A 27,721-nucleotide genomic window follows, 5' to 3' on the forward strand; every position below is an offset into this window, starting at 1 on the left:
CCCAGTTCAGCCATTATTTATTGTACAAATGACTGCATTTTAGTAACGAATGTGTGACATATACACCAGACAGTCATCACACTCAGGCTGTTCATACACTATTTTAAAAAGAACCACAGAGGACAATATGGTGGAAAACACAATAGGTCTTAACTGCAAATACATCATAAATATAAGGTATGAGCTGTAATTGTTCTTTACGGCACACTTTCTCAGTGTAAAATGTATTAGAAATGTAAATCACCAATGTAGCCGTCGAGCTGATTGAAGCTAGATGAATATTTTTCTTTCAATTGACAGTTAAACATGTTTTGATACAGAATTTCACTGTCAGGTAAAACCATGTATTTGATCAGTTTCAGTGATTTTTTTGGTCAACAGTAATCTGGTGTATTTTAGGCCAGCATTATACTGTATCATAAACTCCTGTAAAATAAATAATAATAATGTTTTTTGTACAGCACTTTCAAATACAAAGCTACACAGTGCTTTAAATTGTAATACCAGGATTACAGCATTTCAAGACTGAGGCACACAGAATCAGACAATTATAGTACAAAAATAAAATGAAATAAAACCCCTCAACAATGAAGATAATTACCAGTAACAAAGCAGATAAGACAGGTGGATAACTGGGTGCAGAATACAGCAAAACATTTAAAGTGTAATAGGTAGCATGCGTTTAATGTCTCCAGATAAAATCATAAATGTGATTGTTGGAGCCTGGTTGTATTGCCAGAGAAAGAAAGGAAAATGTTCTTGCTAATTATGAAGTGGAAATTTAAATATAAATTTATGTATATATGTCTCGAAAACACGGCAAAGACTGCTTGTGACTGATTGTGAGACCGAGGAGATTTGAAATGTGTGATCTAATTGAGTAAAATCAGAAGTAATCTAGCACATGAAGGAGAACAACTACTGCCAAACCACTGTTTAAGAAAAATACTTTAAGATGGGGGGGTGTTTGAAACCACCGTATTTGCATGAATTTCAGTAGAGGTTTGTGAAATGCAATAGTTCTTACAGCGGTGAATGTTAAGAAGAACTGACATCAACAACAAGTCAAAATATTATATGACATTTAAAGCAGACAAATATATTTAATGTAAAGAGGGACGGCTTTTCTCCTCTGGTTTTCTGTAATGTTTTTAACTGTTGTAAAGCACTTTGTGTTGCATTTCAGTTGTTTGAGAAGTGCTATATAAACAAAAGTTGATTGACTGCGTTCCTCGGTCGAAAGTCCTGTATCTGCCTCTCATACATGCTGACGTACGATCTGATAAGGTCCTCCATTTGGTCCGCCTGAAAAAGGAGGAAATGGATCTTTTATCAGTTGACTCAAATGGGTTCATAAACAAGACAGATTGACATGTATTGGATTATTCTGAAAGACGTATTGTGTTCACCACTGGTCTTTTCCCCCATTTTTATTATATCTTTATTTTTTAGCCTTGTTGTACTTTTGCATTTCTTGTCCTGATCCTTTTATGCTTTATCTGTATGTAGCTGCTGTAATGTGAATTTCTCCAATGAAGCATCAATAAACTTTATCTTGTCTTAACTACAAATAAATTCCATGTACAAGTCAGACACTCACCTGTGAGGTTTCACAGACGAAGCTGTTTCCCCTCACCAAGGTGCCGATGGTCATGGTGAAGGAGTTGCCCTTGCTGTAGTACTCTATGATGCGGTTAAACTGATGCATGACCAGCAGCTCCTAAATGGTTTTCAGTAGATTATAATTAAGTTCTGTTTGTCGCAATAAAGACAAACCACAATAAACATGCAATAAACCGCGGCAAACTGTGACAACCTACTAATCCTTAACATAACGGAATGGAATACACATTAATACACACAACCGAATGTTAATTATTGCACATACCTTTGATGTTGGGTCTATTAAGCTGACACCTTGCTTGTTGATGCCAATCCAAAGTGGATTTGGGTAGCTACGTTCACATGTTTGCTGCAAATGAAATGACATGAAAAATCAGTTCCCTCAAGCTGCTGCCTGCCAGTGTGTCTTTACTTCATCCTTGTAACTCACTTTAACTTCATAGAAGTCACAGCCAAACGCTGGCCAACTGGAAACAGTTCTTAAGAAGGTAATTTTGGCCTCTTGCACCGTCATGCCACTCTGCTTGTTGTACGAGGAGATGATGTGCTGGAGGTAGAACACAGGAGACAAAGACTCAGTGGATGCTCCTTTAGCTTGAACTAGTAATTCCACCTTGAAAGATAAGAAATGAACAGTTCCTCTCAGGCTTCTGGGCGTTTACCTTCTTCCATTCTTCAGGAACCATGATCTTCAGCTGGTCAGCAGGAACAAGGCCCTTCAGCATCCTGGGAATCATGACAAACTGCGACCTGTCTGAGTCTACTTGGGCTCTGAACAGCAGCCCGCCCAGGGTGATCATGTTCTCTTTGGTGCAGTTGTGGAATCCATGCAGGTACTTGGGCACCTCCTACATGGAAGCACAACAGAGGTCATGCACACGTAATAATAATTCTGCTTTCTCAACATGTGAATGCAAGATAGATACCTGCGGGAAATGGAAAGTGAGATCTGCGATGATGTCTTTCCCAGGGCTCACATTGAACCAGAGCTTCCTCTTGAAGATCACCTTTGTCGAAATGTTTGCCGGAGAGCCTGAGAAGCAAAACTTCAATTATAAATACGACGAGGAACGAACACATGAAAACTTTAAGTATAAGCATGATGCGTTACCTTCTTTCACTTTTTTTCCTTTTTTGGGGACGCTGGTGATCTGCCTTAGACAGTCAAAGAAATATCTGTTCTCCTCCAGGCTCATCATCTAAGGATTGAAACATGAATAAGAATCAACATGTAAGACAGGAAAGAGGCTAATAGTTCCTCATATGGCCTCAGACATCCCAGTCAGCATTCATGAAGATGAGAGATTGTTGTCATATTGTGTAACACATGCAAATCGAACCATAAAATGTTCCCTGACATGACACAGAATCAGTGTATCTAATTATATTTTCATCTTTTCTGCCAAACTACAAGGTAAAGCAGTTTGTGCAGGAACATAATCTGACCCCACCTTGGTCGGCGTTTTCAGGTAAAGGCCATATCCCTCAGCTGAGCTCAGTTTGAGGTTAGAGGTGATGCTGTAGCACAGGTCTTTGATTGTGATTGTCGACGCCACCTCAAATATCTGTGTGAAAAAAAAAAACCCAAATAAGATCTGAAATTGAGAAAAAACTAAATGCAGAGTTAACAGAAAGACGTAATGGCGGTTAGGAGAGTCTTACGTCACTCTTTTCATTTGGAAAGTGGACTTTATGGAAGATATTCATGACGTTCTGTTGGATGGCTTCCACTTCTGCGAGGTGGGGTGGAAGCTTTCTGGGCTCCTTACTGAGGACACAAAGCACTCGTATTCATTTATTGACGTACACACCTTTAAAAATACACATACCTCAAAGAAAGTTGGTGAAAAAGCTGAAATTTCAGACTATATGAATTCAAATAGATGCCTTTACAAGTACAAGTGCTATAAATTCAGTGGTTATTATAAACTGGTTAAGGTTGGAAAAATCATTATCATTAAAGCTTTGATGTTGACACTGAAATATTCAAACCTAAGACTCCATGCTTGTATGGCTGCACTGTTACATCATGCATGTCCTTCTCTTTGGATACATTTCCCCAAAATTCAGTTGACATATTTGGTACCTTCACAGGCTTTGGAATCCCAAATCTTTCTATCAGGTAAAAAAAACTGCTCTGGTTACTGCAGTTTGCAAGAATATTTAGCTTAAAGAGCTTCTCAACTAATTTTGCACATGAAGTGTAACTGGTAATTGTAGGAGCCAACATTTCTGAGAGACTAAATGTAAGTTCTGTTTGTTTCAACCATGAAACCACCAACTTAAATGTGCAACTTCAATACTAAATTATTGGAACTCGCCTTCAAGTTATTATTATTATTATTATTATTATTATTATTATTATTATTATTATTATTATTATTATTATTATTATTATTACTAATGATAATAAGACTACAGTTTTTTTCAATTTTGTGTCAATTCAATAGCATTGAAGTTATTACCCAAATGTGGACAGCATTAGATATTTTGTTATATTGTATGATCTTAAATGATCCAGTCAGTAATAATCTGGTTGAGACTCCAAAAAAGGAACAACATACAGCACAGTTCCAGTTACAGACTCTTCATATTGTATACTTGCATGTTAAATGTTATTTATTTGCCACAAAGACACAAAACACAATTAACACACCTCAAGATGAATTTGACTGATGGCATTAGCATTACTTTTCGATTTTTTTCCACAGACATCAATGGTATTTTGAATTATTCTGGCTATGATAAGAGTGAAAATTTGATATTGTGACAGCCTTGATGGACGATGAGCTTTTCAAATTTCAAATAGTTTTGATCATCTTCGTCATCTTGTGACATGTGATCGATTATTTCGGACTTTGTATCTCCAGTCTGACCTGTGTATCTCCAGCAGCCTCTGCAGGCAGCCGGCAGCCAGCAGGTCTCTCCGTCGCGATTCCACGAAGCGCTGAGCGTGTCCCATCAAATTGTCACTGGGCGGAAACAAGCCTGTGCACATCCACAGCAGCTGCCACCCGCGCTCCATGCTCAGCCTGAGAACCAGGTAGGGTGTTTTAGAAATAACCTTCAATTTCAATTTTCTCAGTCATATATATAATATTTAGAAGAATCTTTGTGTAAAAATGCCATGTGGTGTTTGGTTATAAGCAGCCATGTTGATTTTAGGCCTGAAAACAGCAAAAATGTCAACTATGATATCTGTCAACTATGTTACAGAAAGTCCAGCAATTAAATATTGACCCACCTGTTGTTGTTGCTGGTCATCTGCTTCATAATCTGGCAGTAGATCTCATCCTGCAGCTCTTTGTGCTGTGTGGCTGGACCAAAGATCAGGTCAGTCAGCTCCATTGGGCTGCGCATCTGTTTGATGGGGTAGTCGCCCATGTACTTCATAATAGGTGGAGGGGAAAGTTAAGGGCTCAAACTCTGATCTGTATCTTACAGGCTCCGTTTACCTGTTTCAGGCAGAAGGGCACTTTCCTTTAAATCTACACACTACACACACCTTTTTATGTGACTAAAACTGCCTTTATTTTCAGAAATTTGTCAATCTGAAGCCGTGGAACAAACACTGGTTAATTTACTGTACGCATAACTGTAGTTTTAACAAGAAAATTTGTGAAGCAAACCACCAAATTAACCTCTTGTGCAACAGGGAAACATACTTTTCAAAGGATATCAATGAAGGCGCTGCAGGCCATGTGGTTGAGGTCTGATTTACGGACCAGACTCTTCAGCAGCGGCTGTTTGAGAGGTTCTCTGGAAGACGCCCACAGTTTCTCCTTGCCGGTCCCCTTCGGCCGACCGGCATCTTTACCTGCAGATCTGTGACAAGGACGACACTCACTGAAATAGTCCTGTTTGCCACTTATTTTCTTGGTCTTAGCAGCATTTAAAACAACCTGCCAATATGATATGTGTGAGAAGTGCAGTTTTGCAAACCGACTTTAATACAGTTTCTTTGTTACCTGAAGTATTCAAATGCAAACTCTTTCAAAGAAACAGGAGCTACTGTTTCTTCCTCCTGAAGTGTATTTACAGGGGCGAAAGGTTTCTTCTGGCTCGGACTGAGCAGTTCCTGCAAGGGCAAAAGCAGTTCATTAGTTAGACCACAAGGGTGGCCTCACATGAACCGGCACACTGATGGATCCATTACCATATAGGCCTAAAAGCTCACATTAAAACTGCTTCATATCTATGTGTAACATAAGTGCAGCCTTCTGTGGTTTGGAAGAATATCATATTCATTATCTAGATTGTTTACAGCTGTACTCTTGCACCTTGAAATATAGCGTATCATCTGGTGGAAATAAAGAAAAATAAGTATGAAAGGTAAAGGAAAGTCTACCAGCATTGCATCCGTGGGCTTGGTAAGGGTTGGCAGATACTCTATCATTCTCTTATAGACTGCACCGCTGTCACCGGTCCGCTCGTTGCGAGCTCTGATCCAATCCCTGTCATGTGAGGATTCATCTTTGTCTACCAGCAGCAGGTCACCTCGTTTACAAACCAGGAACATGGGGTCATCTGGACAAGCAGAGAAAGACATGAGTGTTTTTCTGTGTGAGAAGCTATTATGCTATACTTTATGTGCTGTGGTCTCTTACCTGATTTAATGGCTTCCTGAGCCAGTGCATACACTGAACGCTGTCTCAACCCTTCCACATTTTCCTCCATCACTGCTGCCATGCTTCTTGCTTCCCCAGATCTCAGGACGAACTCTCCTCTGAATGTGGTCAGAGTCATATGCTGGGCGCTGACATAGTTCTCACTGGACACATCATAAACATCTGAGTTTTACTCTTGAGATGCTTGTAAAAGCACAATGAAAAATATTTTAAGAAGTAAAGAAGGAATGCTCACCTCATCATGGAGACCTTCTTTACCTCTAGGTAAGGAATCTCACGGAGCCTCTTATCTCTTCTCTCCATGAATAAGATGCCAGTCCAGTTTACTGCAACAACAAACCTGCTTTTGGGCAAAGGAGGTCCTGTGGACAATAATACAAAAATGTTTCAAAAAACAACTGATAATTGCAATTTCAAAACAAGAATCTTACAGGGATATAGAAGAATGTATGGCAACACAGATATATTTCACATATTAACTGTATTACATGTGACACACACAGCTGATGCGGGATTTCATTGTTTACTCTTTAACAACGTGAAAACCCATATTTATGAATTAAAAATTAAAGCATCTTTAGGGAATAGAGCATAAAGATGCACATAATTACATCCCAAGGTATTGACAAAAAAAAAAAAAAAAAACACAAGAAAAGCACTCCGAGAGCGCAGTGCTCCGCCAAGGCTGCTCAGTTGTTGTATCATTTCCGATGGCGGGAATCTTGAAAAAAGTTGTGGCAGAAATCATGGCACTATAGAATGTGGCCATTTAGTATGGATGTACCCACAAACAAAATGACCTTGTGCTGAGTACAGTCATGTGTTATGCATGCATACATTACGTATGGATACCGAATCCTGTGACCTAAATATGTAGCAGGTGGCGGGAATTGATGGGACTCAGAAACACCTCCAAAATTTAATCAATTGTTCCTTGTATTATTTATAATGGATAAGTCCTGATAAGTCAACAGCAGTGGATTTGTAGTAGGATCGCAATCGTGATCATCAGCAGGCAGCTGACATAGCGTTCGCTTGTTGTCATAGTTACAGTGACACCGTGCTCCTACAGATACAGAAATCTTTAACAAATCCATAGATCCAGACTAAGTCACATCACTGCCAAAATCTAATCAGGTGGTCTTTGTGTCATTTCTGACCTTCCCTGAAAATTTCATCCAAATCCACTGGTTTGTTTTTGAATAATGTTGCTAACAGACAGACAGACAGACAAACAGACAAACCAACGGCGATCGTCACATAACTCTCCCGAGGATCTGCCTCCTTGGCGGAGTAAAAAACATTCTAAAAGTCAAAAAAAGCTGTATGTTGACTGACCGGACATCATTGTAACTTCAAAAAACCTGGAGAAGTCGAGCGTCCATTTCTGTCGGGCCATTTCCACCAGTTGTCCTTTCACTCTTTCTCTCCCCTGTGTCTCCCTGGCATAAGGCCCCTGCAAGATCAGAATGCAAAAATTAGATTCTTCACCATTGTTGTCTTCATGTGACGCTAAAATATACCTGGAAGTAATTAAATACTCAATAACATTTGCGCATAATTAAATGAGCACCTGGGATTGAAGTGAGTCTGAAGTGTGTTGGACATTATACATGTTTGCTTTAGGTTGTTCATAAAACACATACATCAGCTTCTTTTGTCCTTTACCTGTAAGAGCGGTGAGCTGATGAGTTGGATCCATTTTGTCATAGATTTGTTCTCAATCAGGTGGGTGGGGATGCACTCCTCCACCACACTCTGGACGTTCTCTCTGTCGTATTCTGAGCCAAACTGGATGTAATAGTGCATCGCTGCCAGCTGGATGCATTCATCCTCCTGAGAGACGCAACAGAGTTTTATTAGGTACAATTTTTAAAAAGACTGGTTTATTTATTTTGCTTACTTTGGAATTGACATTGATAGACTTTAACATGCTGCATAAGAAATGGTGCACTGATGCTGCCTACAAGTAAATAATAGTAGTTCTCAGAAAAAAAAGTGCAAATCATGATACCTACTAACATTAGATATCTATCCATCCATCCATCCATCCATCCATCCACTGTCTATATACCACTTAATCCTCATTAGGGTCGCGGGGCGGCTGGAGTCTATCCCAGCTGACTTAATTCTGGTATATATTTCACTAGATATATTAACTAGTAGATATCTGTGTCTTTCTGTCATTCACTGAAAAATACCTCATACAGCTAAAGGGAGCTACCTACTTATATGGTAATTCTTTGTGGGTTTGTCACTAAAAGTCACACTTTATCACACTATACACAGTCACTTTTTTTCTTTTGGTCACCTAAAGATACTGACTACAACAGTTTCTAAATTCTAGCAATCAATCTCATAACTCATAAACAGGCAGGTGGTTTTTCTGGTCCTAAGCAACGTAAGTTGTGGTGGAATAGCCAAAAAAATAACATCCCATGTCTTTTTCCAAACACTTTTCCTTGATCTCGCCATGAAGTCAAGAAAAGCTGTGAAGGAGAAATCAGGAGGAGCTAGGAAAAGACAGCATCGTATAGGGTAGACCACTGTATCCTATCATAAAGGAGACAAAAAAGAAAGCATGGAAACACATTTTTTTCCCCCAGCATTTAAAGAATTTAACCAGCTCTTATCATGGCTGCCATTTAGATGCTTTCACATCATATGTCTTAATTTGAGTTGCAACAGGAATAAATGGGGAAGTCAGTATTATTATTTGCTGATAGAGACGGTCAGTTTTGTTGTTCAAACCGTGTTTGAGGGGAAATTGTACCATAAAGCCTGACAAATCTTGTTTTCCTAACAATATAGGAAAAAAGAAACCATGACTGTTTGGTAAAAACCATTTCCAGAGCCTCACCTTGTCAGTCATGTACTCTCCGTTCTTGATTCCCTTGATAACCTGCCTGTAGATTAGATCTGTGCTGACTGGGTCCAGGGAACAGTCGTGCCACGGTGCGAACATTTCCTTGCGGATGGAGAGCCTCCAGGGGGCGTCCTTCTCCTCCTTGTTCTGCCTCCTCATCTCCTGCTCGCACTGAGACACTGCATCCAACACATGCTTCTCACAGCTGTTCAGAGACCACATCTGGAGACAAAAGACCAGCGTGGCTGACTACAACCTTTCTGTCCTGGATTTCAGCACTGACTAATCAACGTTCTGAAACTAGATTCAGAAGCTGCAGAGCTTAAAAAGAGAAGCCAACACTTACCTTCTCATAGAGGCTGATGTACAGGGAGAATCCGTAGGTGTCTTTGAGACCCAGCTGGTCAGCCACAGCTTGGCAGACTTCGGCGGAGGTGGAGGCTGATTCCAGAGGTAAATCGACACTACGACCATCCATTAGAGTCACAGATGCATCTATGGGCGCCTTGGACTTGGCAGCCTGTCAGTATGGACAAAGAGGAACAGTTGTTGTAATGACCACAGAAAATCCTTTGTTTCCAACTAAAATCCTGACCAACAAATTCCTGTTCCTATCGACAAAACAACAAAATGAAATTAAAACCACACCAGAGTTGATTCAATATTTTTACCTGCAGTTCTACCCAACATGGTAACTCCTTCCTTTCTCCATTGGCTATGACACGATATAGGCGATTAGAACAATACTCTTTGTAATCCCTCAGCCCTTTGCTGATAAAATTCTCCAAACACTGGGGAACAGAGGAGAAAAGGACAAAGTAAACACGGTGATATCTGACTAAATTAGAAACTGAAGGAAGAAAATTAGCGTAGACTGTATGTTGGGTCTCCTGGAATCAAAACTGTCTTAGAATATGACACGTATCTCAGTCAAAAATGCAGATATTGCTCAAGTTTCAGGAGTGCAGTGATAGACTGAAGGTTGGATGTTGGTACAGTAGCAACAACTTAACCTTTTCAAATAAATGAGTGGAAAAACACAGCAAGTTCAGATTAAGCAATTAACATCCTTGTTGATATTTTATGAGCAGAAAAAGGTCTAAGTGATTCTGAAAGAGGGTTTGTTGTTGAGGCACAGATGACAGGAGCTTCAGCCACAAAGACGGCTCAGCTGGCTTTAATAGGAACAGACAAATGCATTTAGATCTTTGATAAAGATATCTGCAGACAGAGTTGGAAATTGTGGTCGACAGCAATATGCAAGGGAAAATGGAAGTGAGCAGAAGGGCTGAGAATGTCAATGCAAGACATCATCACACAGTCGGCAAGAACAGCTTGTCGACAGCTACATTGAGAGGAATATTATTGAAGGGCTGCAGTACATAAAGCCCTCATTACAAAGATGAATGCAAAACACGAGATGGTCAGATGAATCATCTTTCACCCATGTGTTCAACAGTGCTTTCCACCATCATCATCAATCACCAGGTGAGCAAATGTCTTTTGGAAGAATGGTTCTTGGAGAATCAATGCTAAAGGCTAATTATTCTAACAGCACATGGTGGCTCAACACAATCTAAGACTCTTTATGTTGGGTTTTCCTCTAATTTGTCACCTGTCTGTATCTTCACACAGCTAAGTACGGATGGCAGACTAAAGCGGCAGACGTCTGTGGAATTTGAAAGCGAAATTTAATATATTTTCAGTCTCTCTCTCTAATTTGGATTTAACAAAGTTACACATAACTGTTCTGTAAACACAGAATCCTTCTCCATCTACGTAATGAAATACACAGTGGATTATATCTAAGCAGACGTAGTGCATGTACATAAATCTCAGTTTACTGAAGACGATGTGTCATGTTTCAATCTGTAATCAGCGGATGTCTGTAGCGACTCTGTTCGTTTACATTTTACAGTGTTTAGCCAGCATGTTTCATCTTATCTTATTTTACTGTTTTAGGCATATTGACACACCAGTTGGGTGTGAACTAGATGTATCTGTTTATCGTTCTTTTGTGATTATTTCTGATAAGAGACGAGGCTATTCTAAACAGTGATAAACAGATAATTGAGAGGAGACAGGAGCACAAGCCTTCGACTACAAACTGGGATTATTGAGTGACTTCCTGTGGGCCAGAGGATTTCAGAGATTGTGGTCCTACCTTCAGACAAAGCTGCAAAAAATGACTTCTTTCACGCCCATTTAGTTCATTTGCTTCATTTTGCTGGATGCCTACAGGATAATGATCCCATAGACACTCCTAATAACCTAATATTGCTGTTTGAGATAACTTTAGACAAGACAAATACATTAAGAAGGTCTGCTGGAAAGGACAAAACTAGATTCACAAAAGTCAGAGGTATATCAGTGACTTATTTAGCAGCAGGACATCACATAAAAAGTAAGATGGCAGTGCAAGATGCAAGCACTACATAAATTTCAGTCCATCTCCCACTTTGAAACTCTGCTGTAGACTGACCTTCAAGAACAGGTTTGTCGGAGGGAAGATCCCAAGACAGACGGAGAGGAGAGTCCAGCCGAGCCTACGACTCCTCCTGTTGTGATTATTCACCAGCTGCTTACAGATCTGGCAGTAGATCTCATCCCTGGGAAGGACAGCAGGAGAAACCAAGCATTACATCTGGATTCTATACAAAAAATTCATTCAAATTCTTCATGCTTGACATATTTACCGAATGCCTGGTCTCGACATAGCATATCCAACAATAATGTGGAGTTTTTCTAGTTGGGACAGTTGCCGATACAGCGTCGGACCCTCCCCAATCATAATGTCCTCGTCTTCTGTCAGGTTATCTGGCTGTTAACAAGACAGGAATGAAAACTGCTATCATACAGTACACATTGCCAATCAAACCAGAGATAATGATTGAACGATGAATACCTCCTCAAGAATTGTTGAGGCTTTTCTGTTTCCACTTTCAGACTTTTTCTTGTTCCTTCTCAGTATTTTCTGTTCAGAAATGGCATGATAATTAGAGTTGTAGTCGTAACTTGTTGATCAAATTTTAATTTTTTTTTTGCAGTTTTCAGAACACAGCATGAGGAAATCTTATTTTTGTTCTGGTTTACCTGGTCCAGTCCCACCAGGTTGCTCAGCCTCCTGCCCTGCTTCTGAGGCACCAGACGGCTCATGGTGCTCGATGCCTGAGATAGCACATCTGCTGATTTTGGTTCTGGTATGTCCTCCATGAAGCGCAGAATAATCCACGATATAGTGAGACACGCCTGGAAGAGTGGGAGGAAATTTTAAGTGTGAGATAGAAATATTTGGAATTTGTAGCAAGAGAGTTTTTGTAGGGATAGACCAGTTATAGGTCTGGTAGATTATCGTGGCATTTTTCCAATTATCTTGATTTTTCTTGGCCAATTATTGATAAATTAAATGCGCTACTTCAGGTCTGATGCAGACACGTCTCTTGTCTATAACACTCTGTTGTCTCAGAAACGTCTCAAGCAGAGACTGCAAAAACTCAGACCAGGAAATTAGCTTCTCTCACAGTGGCTAAGGCTACGCTAACGGCTAAGTTAGATGGCAGCCACAGATTAACCTGAAACAGAGTCTGGAAAAAATAATTAATAATGTTTTAAGATCTGGACGTCAGTGGAGAATAAAAGTGATAGAACAGTGAAACATTAAGAGAATAGAGAAGAACAGTAGATGTAACTGCAGGAGACAAGCTCAATCTCAGTTGAATCCACATAAACAGAAGAGGGTGCCTTTCTATTGCACACATTCAATTATAGTCACACTTATTAATAAAGAAGCCTAGTTATGAATGACAGGGTCTCTGCTTTCACATGCTATTAAAACATTACATTTCAGTATATCAGTTCCAAATATCGGTTATCAGCCTTTCTGGATTACCAATAATTGGCATCAGCATTGGCCCTAAAAACACATATCGGTCGAACTTCAGTTTTTTATCATTTCTGTCCTCTCACCAGTTCATCAGCCTCATCATCGTGGGTCAGGAGAGACTTCTTGAGTCTCTGGGTGATGTGCTTGTGATCAGCGTCCTGGAAGTGAAGGATGCTGAACTTGTAGAATGAAAATTCGTCATTTTCATCATCAAATTCGTTCTCGTCCTCATCCTCGTCCTCATCCAGTGAAGGGCTGGGTGTCGCCCAGGCTCGAGGGATGGCTTCCTGCAGCTCTGAGGGGTCAAAAGAGGTTTCCTCCTCCTGCCCTGACATCTTCTTTACAGTGAAAACAGAGTTTATATCAGATGTTGAATAAAATGTAACACGATAAGATGACTGAATTACTGACTAACCTCATCTTCAGATACAGGTTCCACCACTATTACAGGAGGTATTAGCTGGAAAGGACGTGTGCCATCCTCTGAATCGTGTTCAGAGGACGACGTGTTCCTTGAATCACTTTCAGATGAGGACTCTGGTTCCTCCTGAGTCACCTGTGACTCAGCGATATCTTCCAGTCGCCGTTGAAGCTCCAAGGCAACGTCATCCTCCTCCTCTTGGTGTAAACGGAGGGCCTCCCTCTTCTGCTTAAATTCCTTTCTTGCCTGGTAACCTCGTACCTACATCCAGTTGATCAGTGCAGTTTAAAATAAAAATGTAATAAATTAGGAATGAATTTCATTGAAAACACATTAACATTATTATGTGAAATGCATTTTATTAATTAGATTTCCTAATATATTTAAAATGCATGTTAATTTAAGTTCACTGTAAAACACTGAAATGTACTGAAGTTTTTCAATATATCAAAGAATATGAAGCACACAGTTGTTACAAAATAAATATATTTCACCACACTTTTTAGATAAAGACACTACACTTTATTGTTAACTGCAGTATTTAGAGTACATGCCTGGGTCTGGATGGTGAGCGCCGCTGCTCGCTGTCTCTTGTACTGTAACTGAAGCTGCCGACTACGGATCATTGATGTCAGACGGTCAAAGCCACGCTGAACCTAGTTGGAGCAAGATCCAAAACAAAGTACAAGGCCACTGATAAAATCTGTCTTAAAGAGTGTAATCGTCATGCCAGCTAGAAGCCCTGACTTCTATAAAAGTTCGAGGATCAAACCTTTCTTTGCACTTGCTGAGCTCTGTGAGCTCTCCAGTGCTTCTGCAACACCACAGCCGCCCTTCGCTTCCTCAGGAAAGACTCTCTAAAAAAAAAAAAAAAAAAAAAAAAAGGCTGAAGTAACTGAACATATACACATATCCACAATCAACCACTATCCATACACGATCTCTTTATGTCTTCTTATGTAATACTGTGTTTGATTTGGATGCACACGTCAATAAAATAGCACTGTCTGATGCTGTGACACCTGTTATCACAGGTAGAGATAGTACTGACAGATAACATGTAGTGCCCTTTGAGAAATAGACAGATATATACACTATATTGTCCTCATGAGGAAAATCAACTTCGAAAGTGGACCTGTCAATATAGTGGTGTTTAAAAGTTTGAGGACCAGTTCGAATTTTCCATAATTCTGCATAAATATAACTTAAAACATCATCAGATTTTGCAATAAAATACATTTTTAAAGTACAAAAGGAGAATTTCATTAAAAATATCGTACTTTGTGATCTGTTTACTGAGGAAATTGATTTAATATTACATCCCTGTGAATAGAAAAAGTATGTTAACCTCCAATTGATGGTGAGTGGGAAATTTATGTTCTGTAAAGAACATGAATTCATCAAAGAATGATTGTCACATCACATTTCTGTGGAATTGATGTGAATAAATGAGACTGGACTTTGTGGAGACCATTATGTTGATGACCTCCGGAAAGGAGGAACGTTGCTGCTCGTCTGCAGTTTGCTAAATCAGATTGACAGAAGACTTTGAAAGGAGTTTTGTGTACAAATGAGAAGAAGCTACAACTTGTGGTTAAATGTTTGGACAAAGGAAAACACAGTATTCCCAAATAAGAACCATATCCCATTTGTAGTGGTAGTATCATGGCTAAGGCCCGTTTTGCTGCATCTGTCATTGATGGAACAATGATTTCTGAATCAGTGGATTTTAAAAGAAAATGTTCAAACATCTGTCTGTGAAATGAATCACAAGGAGAAATTACAGGACAATTACCCCCCAAGCACACAAGTCCTTCAACCACAAAACAGTGGAAGAAAAATAAAGTCAATGTTTTCCAACAACCAACTCCAAGTCCTGACTTTTATCCAATAAAAATGTTGTGGAAGCAAGTAGCTCGTGTGAGAAAACTCAACCAACATGTCAGAGTTTAAGCTGTTCTGTACAGAGGAATAGTCTAAAACTAATCCAAGATGATCAACAGTTACCAGTGGGTATGTCCAATATTTGTCAGGGCTCCCTCCTCTGTCCCAGCTTCAGCCCCCACCTGACCTCCCTCATCCTCCCTCATCCTCCCTCATCCTCCCTCATCCTCCCCCTCCTTCCTCCTATTCCTCTCTCCACCTTCCTGCTCTGTCCAGCTGCTGTTCATCACCAATCACTCATCAACGGAACTCCTGGCAGCTGTGGTGCAGCACACCTGCTGATCATCTCCACCATAAAAGCTGGCCACACACTCCACACCCTGCCAGATGGTAAACTCTGCTCACACAGTCAGTTGTCTCGCCTTGCACTTTTGCTAAAAGTTCACCATTGAAAAAGCCTTGCCTTGACTAATCCTGTTTCTCTTGTCTAGCTCCGCTGACCCAGCTGCCCGGTTCCACCTGTTCTGTCCCCCCCCATCTCCTGCACTCTGGATCCAGCCCTGACCAGACCTCCTCCCTCCCTCACCTTGGACCTGCTGCCCCCCGTCAGTTCCTGGTACAGTCACCCCCCCACCCTCCCCTTTTAGTTCAGTTACTCCAGACATCAGTTTTTCCCACCCCATCCAGCACTCCCTTAACTTCTGTTAAAACAATAAAATCCACCTTTGTTCTTGCCTCAGTCCCTCGTCTGTGTGCTCTCTGCTCAGGTTCACCCCCACGCCATGACAATATTGGCTTTTTGGCAATAACTGATATGCCGATGTTGTCCAACTCTCAATTTCCAATTCTGATATCAACCAATACCGATATATATGGGCTTTGTAATTTTAGGTAACATCCCATATCTCCTGTTGTGGAATTAGCACATCATGCCTAATTTTATTGTGATGCCCCATTGGATGCATTCTGAAATGCAACAAGGCTTTCCAAATGCAAACATTGTCTGTGCAAAATAAGAAAACTACTTCAACTGAAGTTACAGAAAAAATGCCATATTTATGCCATTTTAAAAAAAATTGTCTCAAACAACAGTTCACACTCTCCTTTTCTCTCTCCCTTCCTCTATGAGCCACTAAATGCCGGCGAAACCCAGGCACTATTTTATCGGTTTTCATGACAGGAAAAAAAATTATAACACTACTGACATTACATTTTTAGGCCAATATTGGGCCGATAATATTGTTGGTTCAATATTATCAAACATCCCTATTTACCAGCAGCGTTTAATTGCTGCACAAACAAAAATTCACGTTTTTTTCACCCACATATATGCAATATTGGATCTTTTGCCTCAATAAACAGCTATACTATTTTTGTCTCATTTGTGTGGCTGGGTTCTCTTTACTTGCTTTTAGAACTTGTAAGTCTGATGATGTTTTGGGTCATATTTATGCATAAAGGTAGAAAATTCTAAAGGGTAAACTATCTTTGAACACCACTGTACCTATGGGCTGACAACACCAGCAGACAGAAGATATAAGTAACTACACATTATTCAAAATTAGACAGAATTAAATGTGCCTGAACTTAAAACCAAATAAATACATACACATTCAACCCTTGGCATCAATCAGCTTGTGATTCACTGTTTAAAGTTCCAGCTGACACAGGTAGAAAGGAGTTCTTAAACAGATTCACTTTTTACAGAGCTGAACTCTTAATCATCTACGTGACAGTAGCAGCTCAAAGTACAGAACATGGGATGGGTTCTTGTAACTTGTGTAAGCTCGTCAAAAAGAAACTGAAGGTTAAAATGACATTTCTGACCAATGACTCTCTGACTCAAACACATTAAATTTGCTGTTCCAAGCCTGACAACACTTTCTAAAACAAGATTTTTTTTTTCAATTTCACTTCATACAGATGCAGTATTCTTAAAGCTAAGAACAAATCCAGTCAACGTAAGTGCTCCAAGTTAAAGTGCTATCAATGGAAGCACAAAGATAAGACTGACCTTGTGTCATTGGCTGGTTACATAAAACCACCAGCTTGTGATCACAAACTTCTGCCATGACTCTTTTAAACCTCAGTTCTTGATTTTCACTTTCTTAGAAACAGCACCTGTCTTTGCGCATCATCATGACCCTCTGGATCACCACGGCAACCCTGCTGAGCTCCGTTTCCCTCAGCCGCTCCAGGACAGCATCATGGGAGTCCTGAAATAAAATGGGGGAAAAAAAAAGAGTTATTTCTACTTTCTGATTTCTTCAGAAAATCTTTACAATCAGATTCTATAAAGATTAATGTCATCCAAATTAAAGTAGCTAAATCATAGTCAAGTGTAACATGAAGTGATAAAATAACATCTGACAGACAACATAATGTCTGGTTTAGTATACTGATTCTAGTGATGTTCTGTCACGTCATTCCATTTTGTGTCTTGAGAAAAGAGATACAACATGTGGTGAATTACAAATTTTCTGCACCTTCAGGAAAATTTTATTTCTGCCTATTTTCCACTCGTCCTTTCCTTCAATCGTCGCCTTGCAGATGGCTTCACAACAGGCCGCAGCTGTTTTCTGGAGAGGCAGTAAAGCATTTATGAGAAAAGTGCTGAGGAGAGGCTAATGAGAGCTTGAGTTCCTCAAGAGGAAAGACGAAAAGATTCATAGTGACATTTACAGCAACATCCCGGGTTCCACAAATAAGATACTGAATTTACAAAAGCCAGCAGGCAACAATTTTAAGAGTAAGTGTTGACTTAACAGTTTTGGGGTTACAGATGGTCGTGTTGAGCAGCACCCGGTAGCGATTCAGGAAGTCCTTAAAGGTGTGTTGAACTGGATATCCCAGTTTACGGATACGGACGGTATCCATCATGCCGGAGTATCGGAGCTGACGCATGCACAGCTCCCTGTCAAACAGCTGGAGGACAACAGATCAGAGTTACTGTGGTGTTACAGTTGTCTTCCATTGATGTCTTGTCTTGTCTAGTATGCTAACATTTGGAAATGTGGCACATGATGTACAGATGAAGCAGATAGATAGCTATATTTATATATTTGTATATTAATATATATTTGTATTCAATCCAACTGCACCTTTAATTATGCATTTGTTAATTCAGCTTTGAATTCCCACCAAGGGACAGTCTTTGGAATTGAATCGAAATATTATTAAAATTTTTATGCATCTTGAAGGAACAGCAAATATACATTACAAGCCAAAAGTTTGAAAGCAAGATCAAATTTGTACAAAAAAAGATTATAGTGTCACTGGCACATTATGGAACAAAATAAGCATGATTATTATATAAAGAGTCATTCATCAGAATAGATTTTTACTATAATTGTCAGGAATTTGTACCTGTACTCTTGTTTCTTTACTCAGCTCTTTCTTTCTAGCCATTTCTGTGGTAGTTATAGAGATAAAGACAAAGCTGATTTATTGGGATTTTTGTATGAAAATTCTCAAAAGCCTAATGGCTAAAGCAAACAATGCAAACTGTGATTAGTTTTTTACTTTTGCAGTGAAGTTGTGACTCTTGCAAAAGCTCTCAACTCTAAAACTAAGCCTTCTTTTCTTTTGTTAAGATATATTAAGTAATTGTCTGACAACATCAATGTATACCAAAAGGTAAATTGAGGGAAATGGTGCATATCAATGAAATCAAAGTCTGATCTAGCAGGAAGTACATCCCAAAATCCATAGAATTCAGACTGGTTTTTATTATTTTTACCTTTTTAAGAAAGGCAGTGATTTGGTTTGGTTTGGTTGTAATGGTTTTATGTGTTCTCTTTGACTTAATCAGTTTTTTATTAGTTTTATTGGCTGTATTTATCTGTTGTGCAGCACTTTGTTGCATTTAAATGTGCTATATAAATAAACTGACTTGACTTGTCTTGATGGATTATGAAAATTTGTTCAAAATTTCACAGGCGTTACTGATAGTTACTAAGACATTTCCGTATGCATTAAAGTAGTGAACTGACCAATAAACTACTAAATACAGTAAAGTAAAATAACTTAATCTAAATTAAAAGGGTTAGAAAATCTCCCCAGTTCCTGCCACAGCACTGTACTTTGCACTGCGTGTTCTCAGCTACTACCTTCTGGGAAGCTTGCACTGTTGATTTTACAGCACAACACAGGAGGAGATCTTTATTTATCCAGTTCAAAGGGTAATGATAAAGGGGGAAAACCCGATAATAAAAATTATATTTGTGTTTTTCAGCCAAAGGGAAAAATGAACAAATGCCAGGATCCAACATAGTTTAGGGGAAACATCTTCATTTCAGTAGGCTTTCGCCTCAACCTTCGTCTAATCTATTTGTCACATATGATTGCTCATTGGACATTGCTCCGGCCATCTGTACTGTTACTGCAGCTGCTCATTCACCTCAGACTGCTTGTCGTTGTTGGGTTTGAAGCAGCGGATGAAGAAAGGCTGGCAGGCAGACAGAGCCTTCATGAGGGAGTCCAGAGACTGACGGAACTGACCGCTCAGCGTCGGCACTTGCTTACGCTTCTCAGCCTTTGCCTGTGAAGACGGAAGAAGAAGAAGAAATGACGGCAAATCATCAATACAACAACAACATCACAGTCAGTATCAATGTTGTCTACTCCAAATCAGCCGGATAGCATGTTAAAATCGATTTTTCTGCATGAAAAGATTAAGTATCTGTGGGGTAAGACTATTTTGCACATTTATTGCAGAATGAAGGTTGGTCAGAAATGAGTTTATGGTTTGGTACCCGCAGAGAGCTCTTGGGTGTCATGATGACTTTCCTGTTGTTAGCCATTTTCGGCCCATTGTTTGAGAGTTCGTTCTCGAATATCTGATGCAGCAGCTCATTGGTGGATATGTCCACCATCTTGATGATGTCATAACTGACGGCATCTCTGTTTTTTTCCAGGAACCCTTGACAAACAAACAGCAAACATAAATATATTCCAGAACACTCTCCATCAATTATCATTTAAATGACCTGCAGTTTGTTCGCGAACCATTGGAGTTGTAGTGAACTGCGCCTGCAAAGTGGCAAATCCCAAAATCTGTGTCGTGTTCACTCTTGGAGGGAATGTAGACCTTGCTTCCTTTGTGTTGCACGTTCACCTTTTGCAGCAAAGTGGAATCTGAACCCTAAAACCAAAAACCGAAAAACATACTTTACTTCTGTGGCAGGTAAATGTTTTTCACCGTGAAGCACCACAATAGAGCCGTACCTTTGGAAAATGGCTCTCTTCATCAATCAGAGCCAGCAGGTTGCAGGGTTTCCCAGCCAGAAGGTCAAGGATGCTCTGATTGTCACTGAACTTGATGTTATTCCACACAATGTCCTCTTTCAGGTACTCCTCCTGCTCCAGCTTGAAGATGTGGCTCACGAAGAACTGCTGCAGCTTCTCGTTAGCGAAATTAATGCAAAGCTGCTCAAAACTGTGAAATAAAGAAGAGCATGTAGCTGTTAGAGTTGGGTTCTGATACAGTTAGGCTGTAGGACGTGCAGAGAAAGCCCCTGACCTGTTTATTTCGAAGTTCTCAAAGCCAAAGATATCAAGCAGGCCAATGGACAGGTAGGACTTTTTGGGGTTGTTGGTCAACTTCTTATAGATGACACTGTTGATTTTCGTAGCAATCCATATGAAAAGCTTGTTGTAGATTGCCTGAGAAAAACAAGAAAGCAGTTACATTTAAATGAGGTTTTCTAAGCACAAACTAAACTGAAGAATAAACTGAGTAACTCTGGTTAGCATTAAATCATTCTCTCTCTAGTCAAAGGTTACAGATCACCTCATGTTCTGACAGGGCTTAAGTGAAATGTGTTCTTATAAAATGCAGTATAACACATTTATGGGGTTATACTCCTGACGTTGTTGGTCAGAATCCAATAAGGAAATGCTCTGATTTACCGTCAGTATCTCAATGTTCTTACCTTGACCAAGGCGTCTCTGCAGTCAGACGCCTGCTCGGAGCTCAGGGGTTTAGTCACTCTTTCCTTGTTGGTCATAAAGGAGCGATGGGTCAAACTCGTTGCCAGAGAAGATTTCGGGACCTGCAGAGAGTGAAACATGAAAAAAAAAGTAATCAGTGTAATTTAAAACTGAGGCACTTATTATCTGTTAATAGAGAAGAAAACTTACCTCCAGTAGAGACGCTGCAACGCTGAAATGTTTGGATGTGCTAACGTCACTGGTTTCCAGGTTATTCTCAGTAGTGGCTGACGGGAACACAAGATCAAAGCCATAACAGTTACTAAGTGCAATCCTGTTAAATTTTCTACTCAAATGTTTCTGATGAGTCCAGCTAATCGAATTACCCCCCTGGCTACTGTAGAAATACCCCTTAGGGTATTTGTACCCCTGTTTGTGATTCACTGAATGAATTAACAAGTCTGTACACGTCATCATCATTGGCTGGTTAGGTCTATGTTAGTTTTCTTTGAATTGCTCTTAGTTTACATTTGCTCACTTTCACTATTGAATTAAAATGTAGCATACATTAAAGTTAGAACTAGAAGTGCTTTGTCAACACTTGTTTTGCCGAGACCTCGTTGTGAAATGACTGAATGTAATGATAAACTAAATTACATTACAGTTGGCTCGTAACAGCAAAGATTCATTTAATCTAAGATTAGTTCTAATCAGGGATTTGCAAAACTAGGTTTAAAATGAGTAAATCCAGCTTTAAATCAGTTGCACAATTAAAAACTACTGTTGCATGCTGCTGGGATATAGCATGTTAAAAGAGAAAGGAAGGCCAGGAACTTTTAAACCTCCTGGAGAGATCAGGATGCACTGGTTGTTCAGATTTGCTATTGCCTTTGACACTCTATGGACAATTCAGCAGACAGTGCAGCTGTTCAGGCCCAACACGTCTCCACCCACCCTCTGGAAACATCTGGTCACATTAAATCTCAGGGCCACCAGGAGCTGGTTTAGTGGCACATCTGTATTTCCTTTTACTGCCCCATTTGACAGCTGGTCCAATCATGCTACATAACAATTTCCTTGCTGAATCCTTATCAGCACCACCATAAACTCAACTGGGATGAGCCTGTCCTTTAACTTTCTTGATTATATCTAAGTTAAAGTTCACTGTGGACCCCTTTTAAAATAAGAGTTTATGGTTTTGGTGCAACAGAAATATATATAATCTAGGTTTAGAGTAAAAACTGAGATTACAAAAGAGGATGCAATTTAATTTTTCTTAATTTTACACTAGTTTTAAAGTTTGGTGCATTGGATTTTAAAGTTAACCCATGATTTAATAAGGTTCATAAGAGATATCCAATTTGGTGCAACCCGGCCTGTGTGTAGTGCAAATCATTCCAATACTTTTAAATGATGCAAACTGACCCTCAAAGGACACGTTTCCCAGATGTAATATGGCTGCAAGCAGCTTGAGGATTTTCTGATGCTGCTTTTCTGAGAAAGTCAGGATTTTCAGAGCAGAATGAATGCGGTCGTAGTCTTTAGCATCGTCCCTGCCTTCACACAGAATGCAGTCACCCTGAAGAACCCAAGAGACAAAATTATTTTGTGTTTGCAACAGGCAGACAGTGTATTACATGTTTTAGTAAATGTGTTAAAATTACTTCCTGCCAGTTACTGTTGTACCTTTGTAAGGAATTTATACTCCTTGGCGTTCCCGAGGCTCAGATTTTTCTTCTCCTCTGCTGTTATTCCTGCCAGCATGCAGTAAAAGATGTGGTAGTTTCGTTCCTCCAGAGCCTGGAGAAGGAAATGTTAATTATTGTTGATACAAGAAGATAAACTATAGCTGTTGACGAATGCACTCTCAATGTTTTATCTGACTTCTGGGTTTTTGCTCCTTGGCACAGTTACTGATAGAGATGACATTGAGAAAACCAATTAAAACAGTAACAATACACGTATTTAAACAAACCTGTAGCAGATAGTGTTCTGTGCTTTATAGGTTTACAGTAGAGACCTGCCCACAGTACAGATAACAACCAGGTTTGTTTGAACAGCCTCACCTGATGGCAGACGCGAGACTTCTCCAAAAGATACTGCTCCACGCGAGCACCTTCAATCACTCCATCCTTGTTGAAAAAGATCTCCAGGTACTTCCCAAAGCGACTGGAGTTGTCGTTGCGGATTGTTTTAGCATTTCCAAAAGCTGGATGGAAGTCAAAGGCAGTTATTGTTTGTTCGTGGTGAGGATGGCTGCTAATGGACGTAGGGCTCTGATGTACCTTCAAGAATTGGGTTGGACTCCAGGATCTGCTTTTCAATCTGCTGCTCAGAGAGTTCGCCACTGACTGCTGCCAAGTACTGCAGGATTAGTTTAGTGCTCTCTGTCTTCCCTGCTCCAGATTCCCCACTGGAAGAGACAAATTCATGAGTATCTGTGTGGACATTTATTCTATTCAGTGCTATGAAGAAGGAAGCCAACAATCTGCCACCTGATGATGCAGCACTGGTTCCTGAGATGGCGAGTCATGTTGAAGTAGCAGGATTCGGCGATGGCGAAGATGTGTGGAGGAAGCTCCCCAAGCTTCCGACCTTGGTATAACCTCACCTGGGGGGCAACAGGATACATCCACGAATGTGATATTTAAATAAAAGATTCAACTTGTTTTCTGCACACAGCTTAAGTTACAACGATGTACAGTTAGCGCACATCTATGAGGAATCTTGATACAAATGTTTAGCTGTGCATGGCCTTACCTGGTCATTTGAATATATTGGATAATCCTTGTATGGATTCACTGCCACCAGCACTGAGCCTGTGTAGGTCTACAGAATCAGAAAAAAATGTTGCGTTATTAATTTAAGAAAAACGAGCCACCCAGAGCAGCGGTGGAAGAAGTATTCAGATTCTTTACTCAAGTAAATTTAACAAACCACAACGGCAAAAGACTCAAATAAAAGTCCTGCATTCAAAACCTTACATAAGCATTATCAGAAAACATTACTTAAAGTATCAAAAGCATAAGTACTCATTTTTGTCTGCATAGAATTCGGCTCTGTCAGTGTTTAACTATTTAATATGGTGCTCTTTGATGAATGTTAGTGCTGCATGTATGTGTATGTTGTATTTTACTGCTGTAGATGCTAAACGATGAGCTAGTTTTAGCTACTTTATATTCTGTTGGGTAGTTTAACCTACTGTATGCATCATTCAAATTTTCATTTGCTCACGAAAACAGTTCTTTTTTCAGCTTTGGGGATTATGTAGTATAAACTAAAGCAGTTGTTTTTTTTAATGGAGAATGTTCTCAATCCATAGAGTTGTCAAGATACTGGCACATGTGTCAACAACGACTGGTGACATTAAATCCTTATATTTGCCAGTAATAAATGTATAAGGGTCAATATATAATTGAGGGACTTTTGAAGTCCATGGGATATACATTTTTATTAAAAGTGAAAAATCTAATGTTTTTTATGTTCATTATGATCATGGCTTTACAAATTCCATAATTATTTATTATAGAAACAATCACTTATTAATAAAAAATGTCTGGATATCATTAAAATCTCAACTAAATAAACATCTGAATTTAATAATAACCACCTTCTAATTAGCTAAACAATAATAAAATGAGCCTATTCAAAAATTGTTTTGATCGTGTTCTTTTTATTAAGTTGAGAAAATCATGACAGATATTTCTTTTTTGGCAATATATCAAATTTTATATGGAAAGTAAGAAAATTGTATCTGTGTCCGAAAAATCACTTCTGCTAAATTACCCATTACAAAAACACCTCTCAAGGAAGTGTGTTAATTCCAAATCACATGACCTCCTCCACATGATGTCATTTCCTCCTAAAGAAAAGACTGGAAGACTCCAAGGCTTTCTGAGTTATTTAATATAAAATAGTGTGTGAGTCAAGTGTCAACAGGTTTACAACAATATCTTTATAAATAACTTTCAATTTCAATTTTACTCAATTGTATATATAATATTTAGAAGAATCTTTGTGTAAAAATATCACGTGGTATTTGGTTATACGCGGTCGTGCTGATTTTTGGCCTGAGAACAGCAAAAATGTCAACTATGATACCTGTCTGTCAACTATGATACCTGTCAACTATGTTACAAAAAAGTCCTGCAATTATATATTGACCCACACAATATAGTTCAGTGTGTGCGTATTACTGTTGTAACTCACATAGATGAGGCCTTGTTTGTGTCTGAGCAGCAGGTTTCTGAGGAGTCCGGCCTCGGTCATGTCCCCGAGTTTTATCATGTCGTCCACCCCCTCTACCGATGTGGGGTGCATGATCCGGAGGGAGGCTTCCTGCTCCAGGGACAGTTTCTGCTCCTGGGATGGGTAAAGAAAAAGAAAAAAAAGGGAATAAAATCAGCGGTGTAATCCAAAACATGTTGCTGAATAAAACCCATCTTCATCTTGGTTCATACCTTCCCCTCATCGTCCACCAGGAAGTGCTGACCTGATGGTGTTTCTTTGACCCTGGCTCCGATGGGGACCCCGATGTCCGAGTCCACCCAAACCCATTCCCCCTGAAGATACACAATAAATACAGTGATGAATCCACTGACATGAAGTTATATTAGCACTCTATTTCAGTTCACAGTATTGACTGCCAGGAATGATAACACTAGTTACAGGAACTGATTGATAAACGGTGGTGCTTACTGGCAGATGGTGTTTTCAACAATAAAACCAATGTTCTCACAACTCCACAGCCAGAATTAAGTGATAATTTTCAGCCTTACCTTTCTCAGCATCACCGATTTGCCTCTTTCCTACTACCTAAACAAAATAAAAATCCATATGTTGAGTTGTAGATACCAAAAAAATCTTGGTTGTCACTTTGCTGTAAGACCACCCAACAAAGTATTTAAGGTAACATTGACAAAAAAAGGTCTACCTAATAATCCTTCAGTCAGCGATCTTCATTTATTCCTCCGTCTTGTCTTGACGTCTTCTAGAATCCTTCTCAGTATGAGGAAGGAGAAAACACTCCTCTGATGACTATGACTGACGGAGGTTTTTATGGCACTTTGACTTTGGACTTGCCGTGATAGAAAGGCAGTGAAAGAGGAACTGATCAGGGAGATGAGGATCAGCCTGGTCATTGACAGGGAGTCTTGCTGGCCACGTTGATCTCTTATTGGCTGTATGACAGTACACTGTTGTGACTAATGGAAAAAAGCACATGAACAATAACAGCCAGTCATGTCACTTCAATACTTCTAACTTGATTCTAACAACAGGTCTGTATGTTGTTTGATAAATAGTGACTTGCATAAACGCCCTCCTGTAGGCCGTCAGGGTCACTGAGCGCCGTAATGAATTTATGTCCAGACTTTGGTCTCTGCTTGTGAAACAGAGGAGACACAGCTGAGCATCTCACTGACTGTCACCGCCATAAAGATGTAAATATGAGATTAAACTAATCATCTTTTGACTTACAAAACAGTCCCACAGGAATCATCTATGTGGTGGTTGTTATTTAAAGCTATTTAAAATACTGTACGGCAGGTTGTAGATCAGTCATCTAGTAACATCAATAATAAAGTTCCGTTAACGGGTCAATATATAATTGCGGGACTTATTGTAACATAGTTGACAGGTATCATAGTTGACATTTTTGCTGTTTTCAGGCCTAAAATCAACATGGCCGCCTATAACCAAACACCACATGGCATTTTAACTGAAAGATTCTTATAAATATTATATATTCAACTGAGTAAAATTGAAATTGAAAGTTATTTATAAATTGTAGTAAATCTGTTGATGTGATAAATCCACATATGACTCACACACTACTTTACATTAAATAACTAAGAAAGCCTTGGAGTCTTGTCAGTTTTTCCTTCAGGAGGAAATGACATCATGTGGAGCAGGTCATGTGATCTGGATTTTTTTTTTTTAAAGCATTGTTTAACATTAAATATTAGACAACAATAAGGCACCAATTGTGTCATACAATTCAACTAATCCAAGCAGCAAGAACAAGAAAAGAAAGAAAGAAAAAATTAAATTATATAAGATAATTTAAAATAAATTAACTTCACAGGAGTTGATCAATATATAACATGAGAATCTTAGACAGTCTTACGGGATCTGGAATTAACACACTTCCTTGAGAGGTGTTTTTGTAATGAGTAACTTGGTTGAAAGTCATTTCTCGGACACATAATTTGTTATTTTCCATATAAAATTTGATATAGTGTAAAAAAAAAGAAATATCTGTCATGATTATCTCAACTTATTAAAAAGAACACAATTAAAACTATTTTTGAATAAACTCATTTTATTATTGTTTAGCTAATTAGAAGGTGATTATTATTAAATTGGGACGGTTATTTAGTTGACATTTTAGTGATGTCCAGTCATTTTTTATTAATAAGTGATTGTTTCCATCATGAATAATTATGGAATTTGTAAAGACATGATCCTAATAAACATAAAAAAAC

The 27,721-nt window shown here is 39.2% G+C and overlaps 1 protein-coding gene across 3 annotated transcripts; it reads right to left on the reverse strand.

Annotated features, from left to right (window-relative positions):
• Nucleotides 1-26,290, reverse strand: LOC111588075 (unconventional myosin-VIIa-like). 3 transcript variants are annotated; one of them, XM_035942904.2, is made up of 49 exons: nucleotides 26,170-26,290; nucleotides 26,015-26,051; nucleotides 25,697-25,798; nucleotides 25,446-25,598; nucleotides 23,997-24,065; nucleotides 23,732-23,847; nucleotides 23,522-23,649; nucleotides 23,303-23,445; nucleotides 22,923-23,036; nucleotides 22,662-22,815; nucleotides 21,447-21,523; nucleotides 21,239-21,358; nucleotides 20,827-20,969; nucleotides 20,532-20,742; nucleotides 20,313-20,448; nucleotides 20,060-20,226; nucleotides 19,705-19,845; nucleotides 18,072-18,230; nucleotides 17,792-17,884; nucleotides 17,427-17,521; nucleotides 14,194-14,278; nucleotides 13,976-14,077; nucleotides 13,416-13,682; nucleotides 13,084-13,335; nucleotides 12,211-12,366; nucleotides 12,023-12,091; nucleotides 11,814-11,938; nucleotides 11,600-11,726; nucleotides 9,789-9,908; nucleotides 9,464-9,637; nucleotides 9,112-9,339; nucleotides 7,920-8,087; nucleotides 7,590-7,707; nucleotides 6,487-6,613; nucleotides 6,231-6,394; nucleotides 5,972-6,150; nucleotides 5,592-5,701; nucleotides 5,303-5,448; nucleotides 4,868-5,021; nucleotides 4,500-4,655; nucleotides 3,286-3,391; nucleotides 3,075-3,188; nucleotides 2,735-2,822; nucleotides 2,550-2,656; nucleotides 2,286-2,471; nucleotides 2,054-2,170; nucleotides 1,889-1,972; nucleotides 1,601-1,720; nucleotides 1-1,305 (listed from the first exon to the last, which is right to left on the reverse strand). In XM_035942904.2, the coding sequence occupies exons 2-49, from the start codon at nucleotides 26,024-26,026 to the stop codon at nucleotides 1,201-1,203; spliced, it is 6,387 nt and encodes a 2,128-aa protein (XP_035798797.2). In that variant the 5' UTR covers nucleotides 26,027-26,051; nucleotides 26,170-26,290; the 3' UTR covers nucleotides 1-1,200. The 3 variants fall into 3 exon arrangements, with proteins under 3 accessions (XP_035798797.2, XP_023153976.2, XP_054870184.1); XM_023298208.3 differs by having other exon boundaries at nucleotides 13,084-13,338; XM_055014209.1 differs by having other exon boundaries at nucleotides 13,084-13,338; nucleotides 26,015-26,238.
• Nucleotides 26,291-27,721: the final 1,431 nt, after the last annotated feature.

Source organism: Amphiprion ocellaris, chromosome 10, assembly GCF_022539595.1.
Source record: "Amphiprion ocellaris isolate individual 3 ecotype Okinawa chromosome 10, ASM2253959v1, whole genome shotgun sequence".
Taxonomy (NCBI): Eukaryota; Metazoa; Chordata; class Actinopteri; family Pomacentridae; genus Amphiprion; species Amphiprion ocellaris.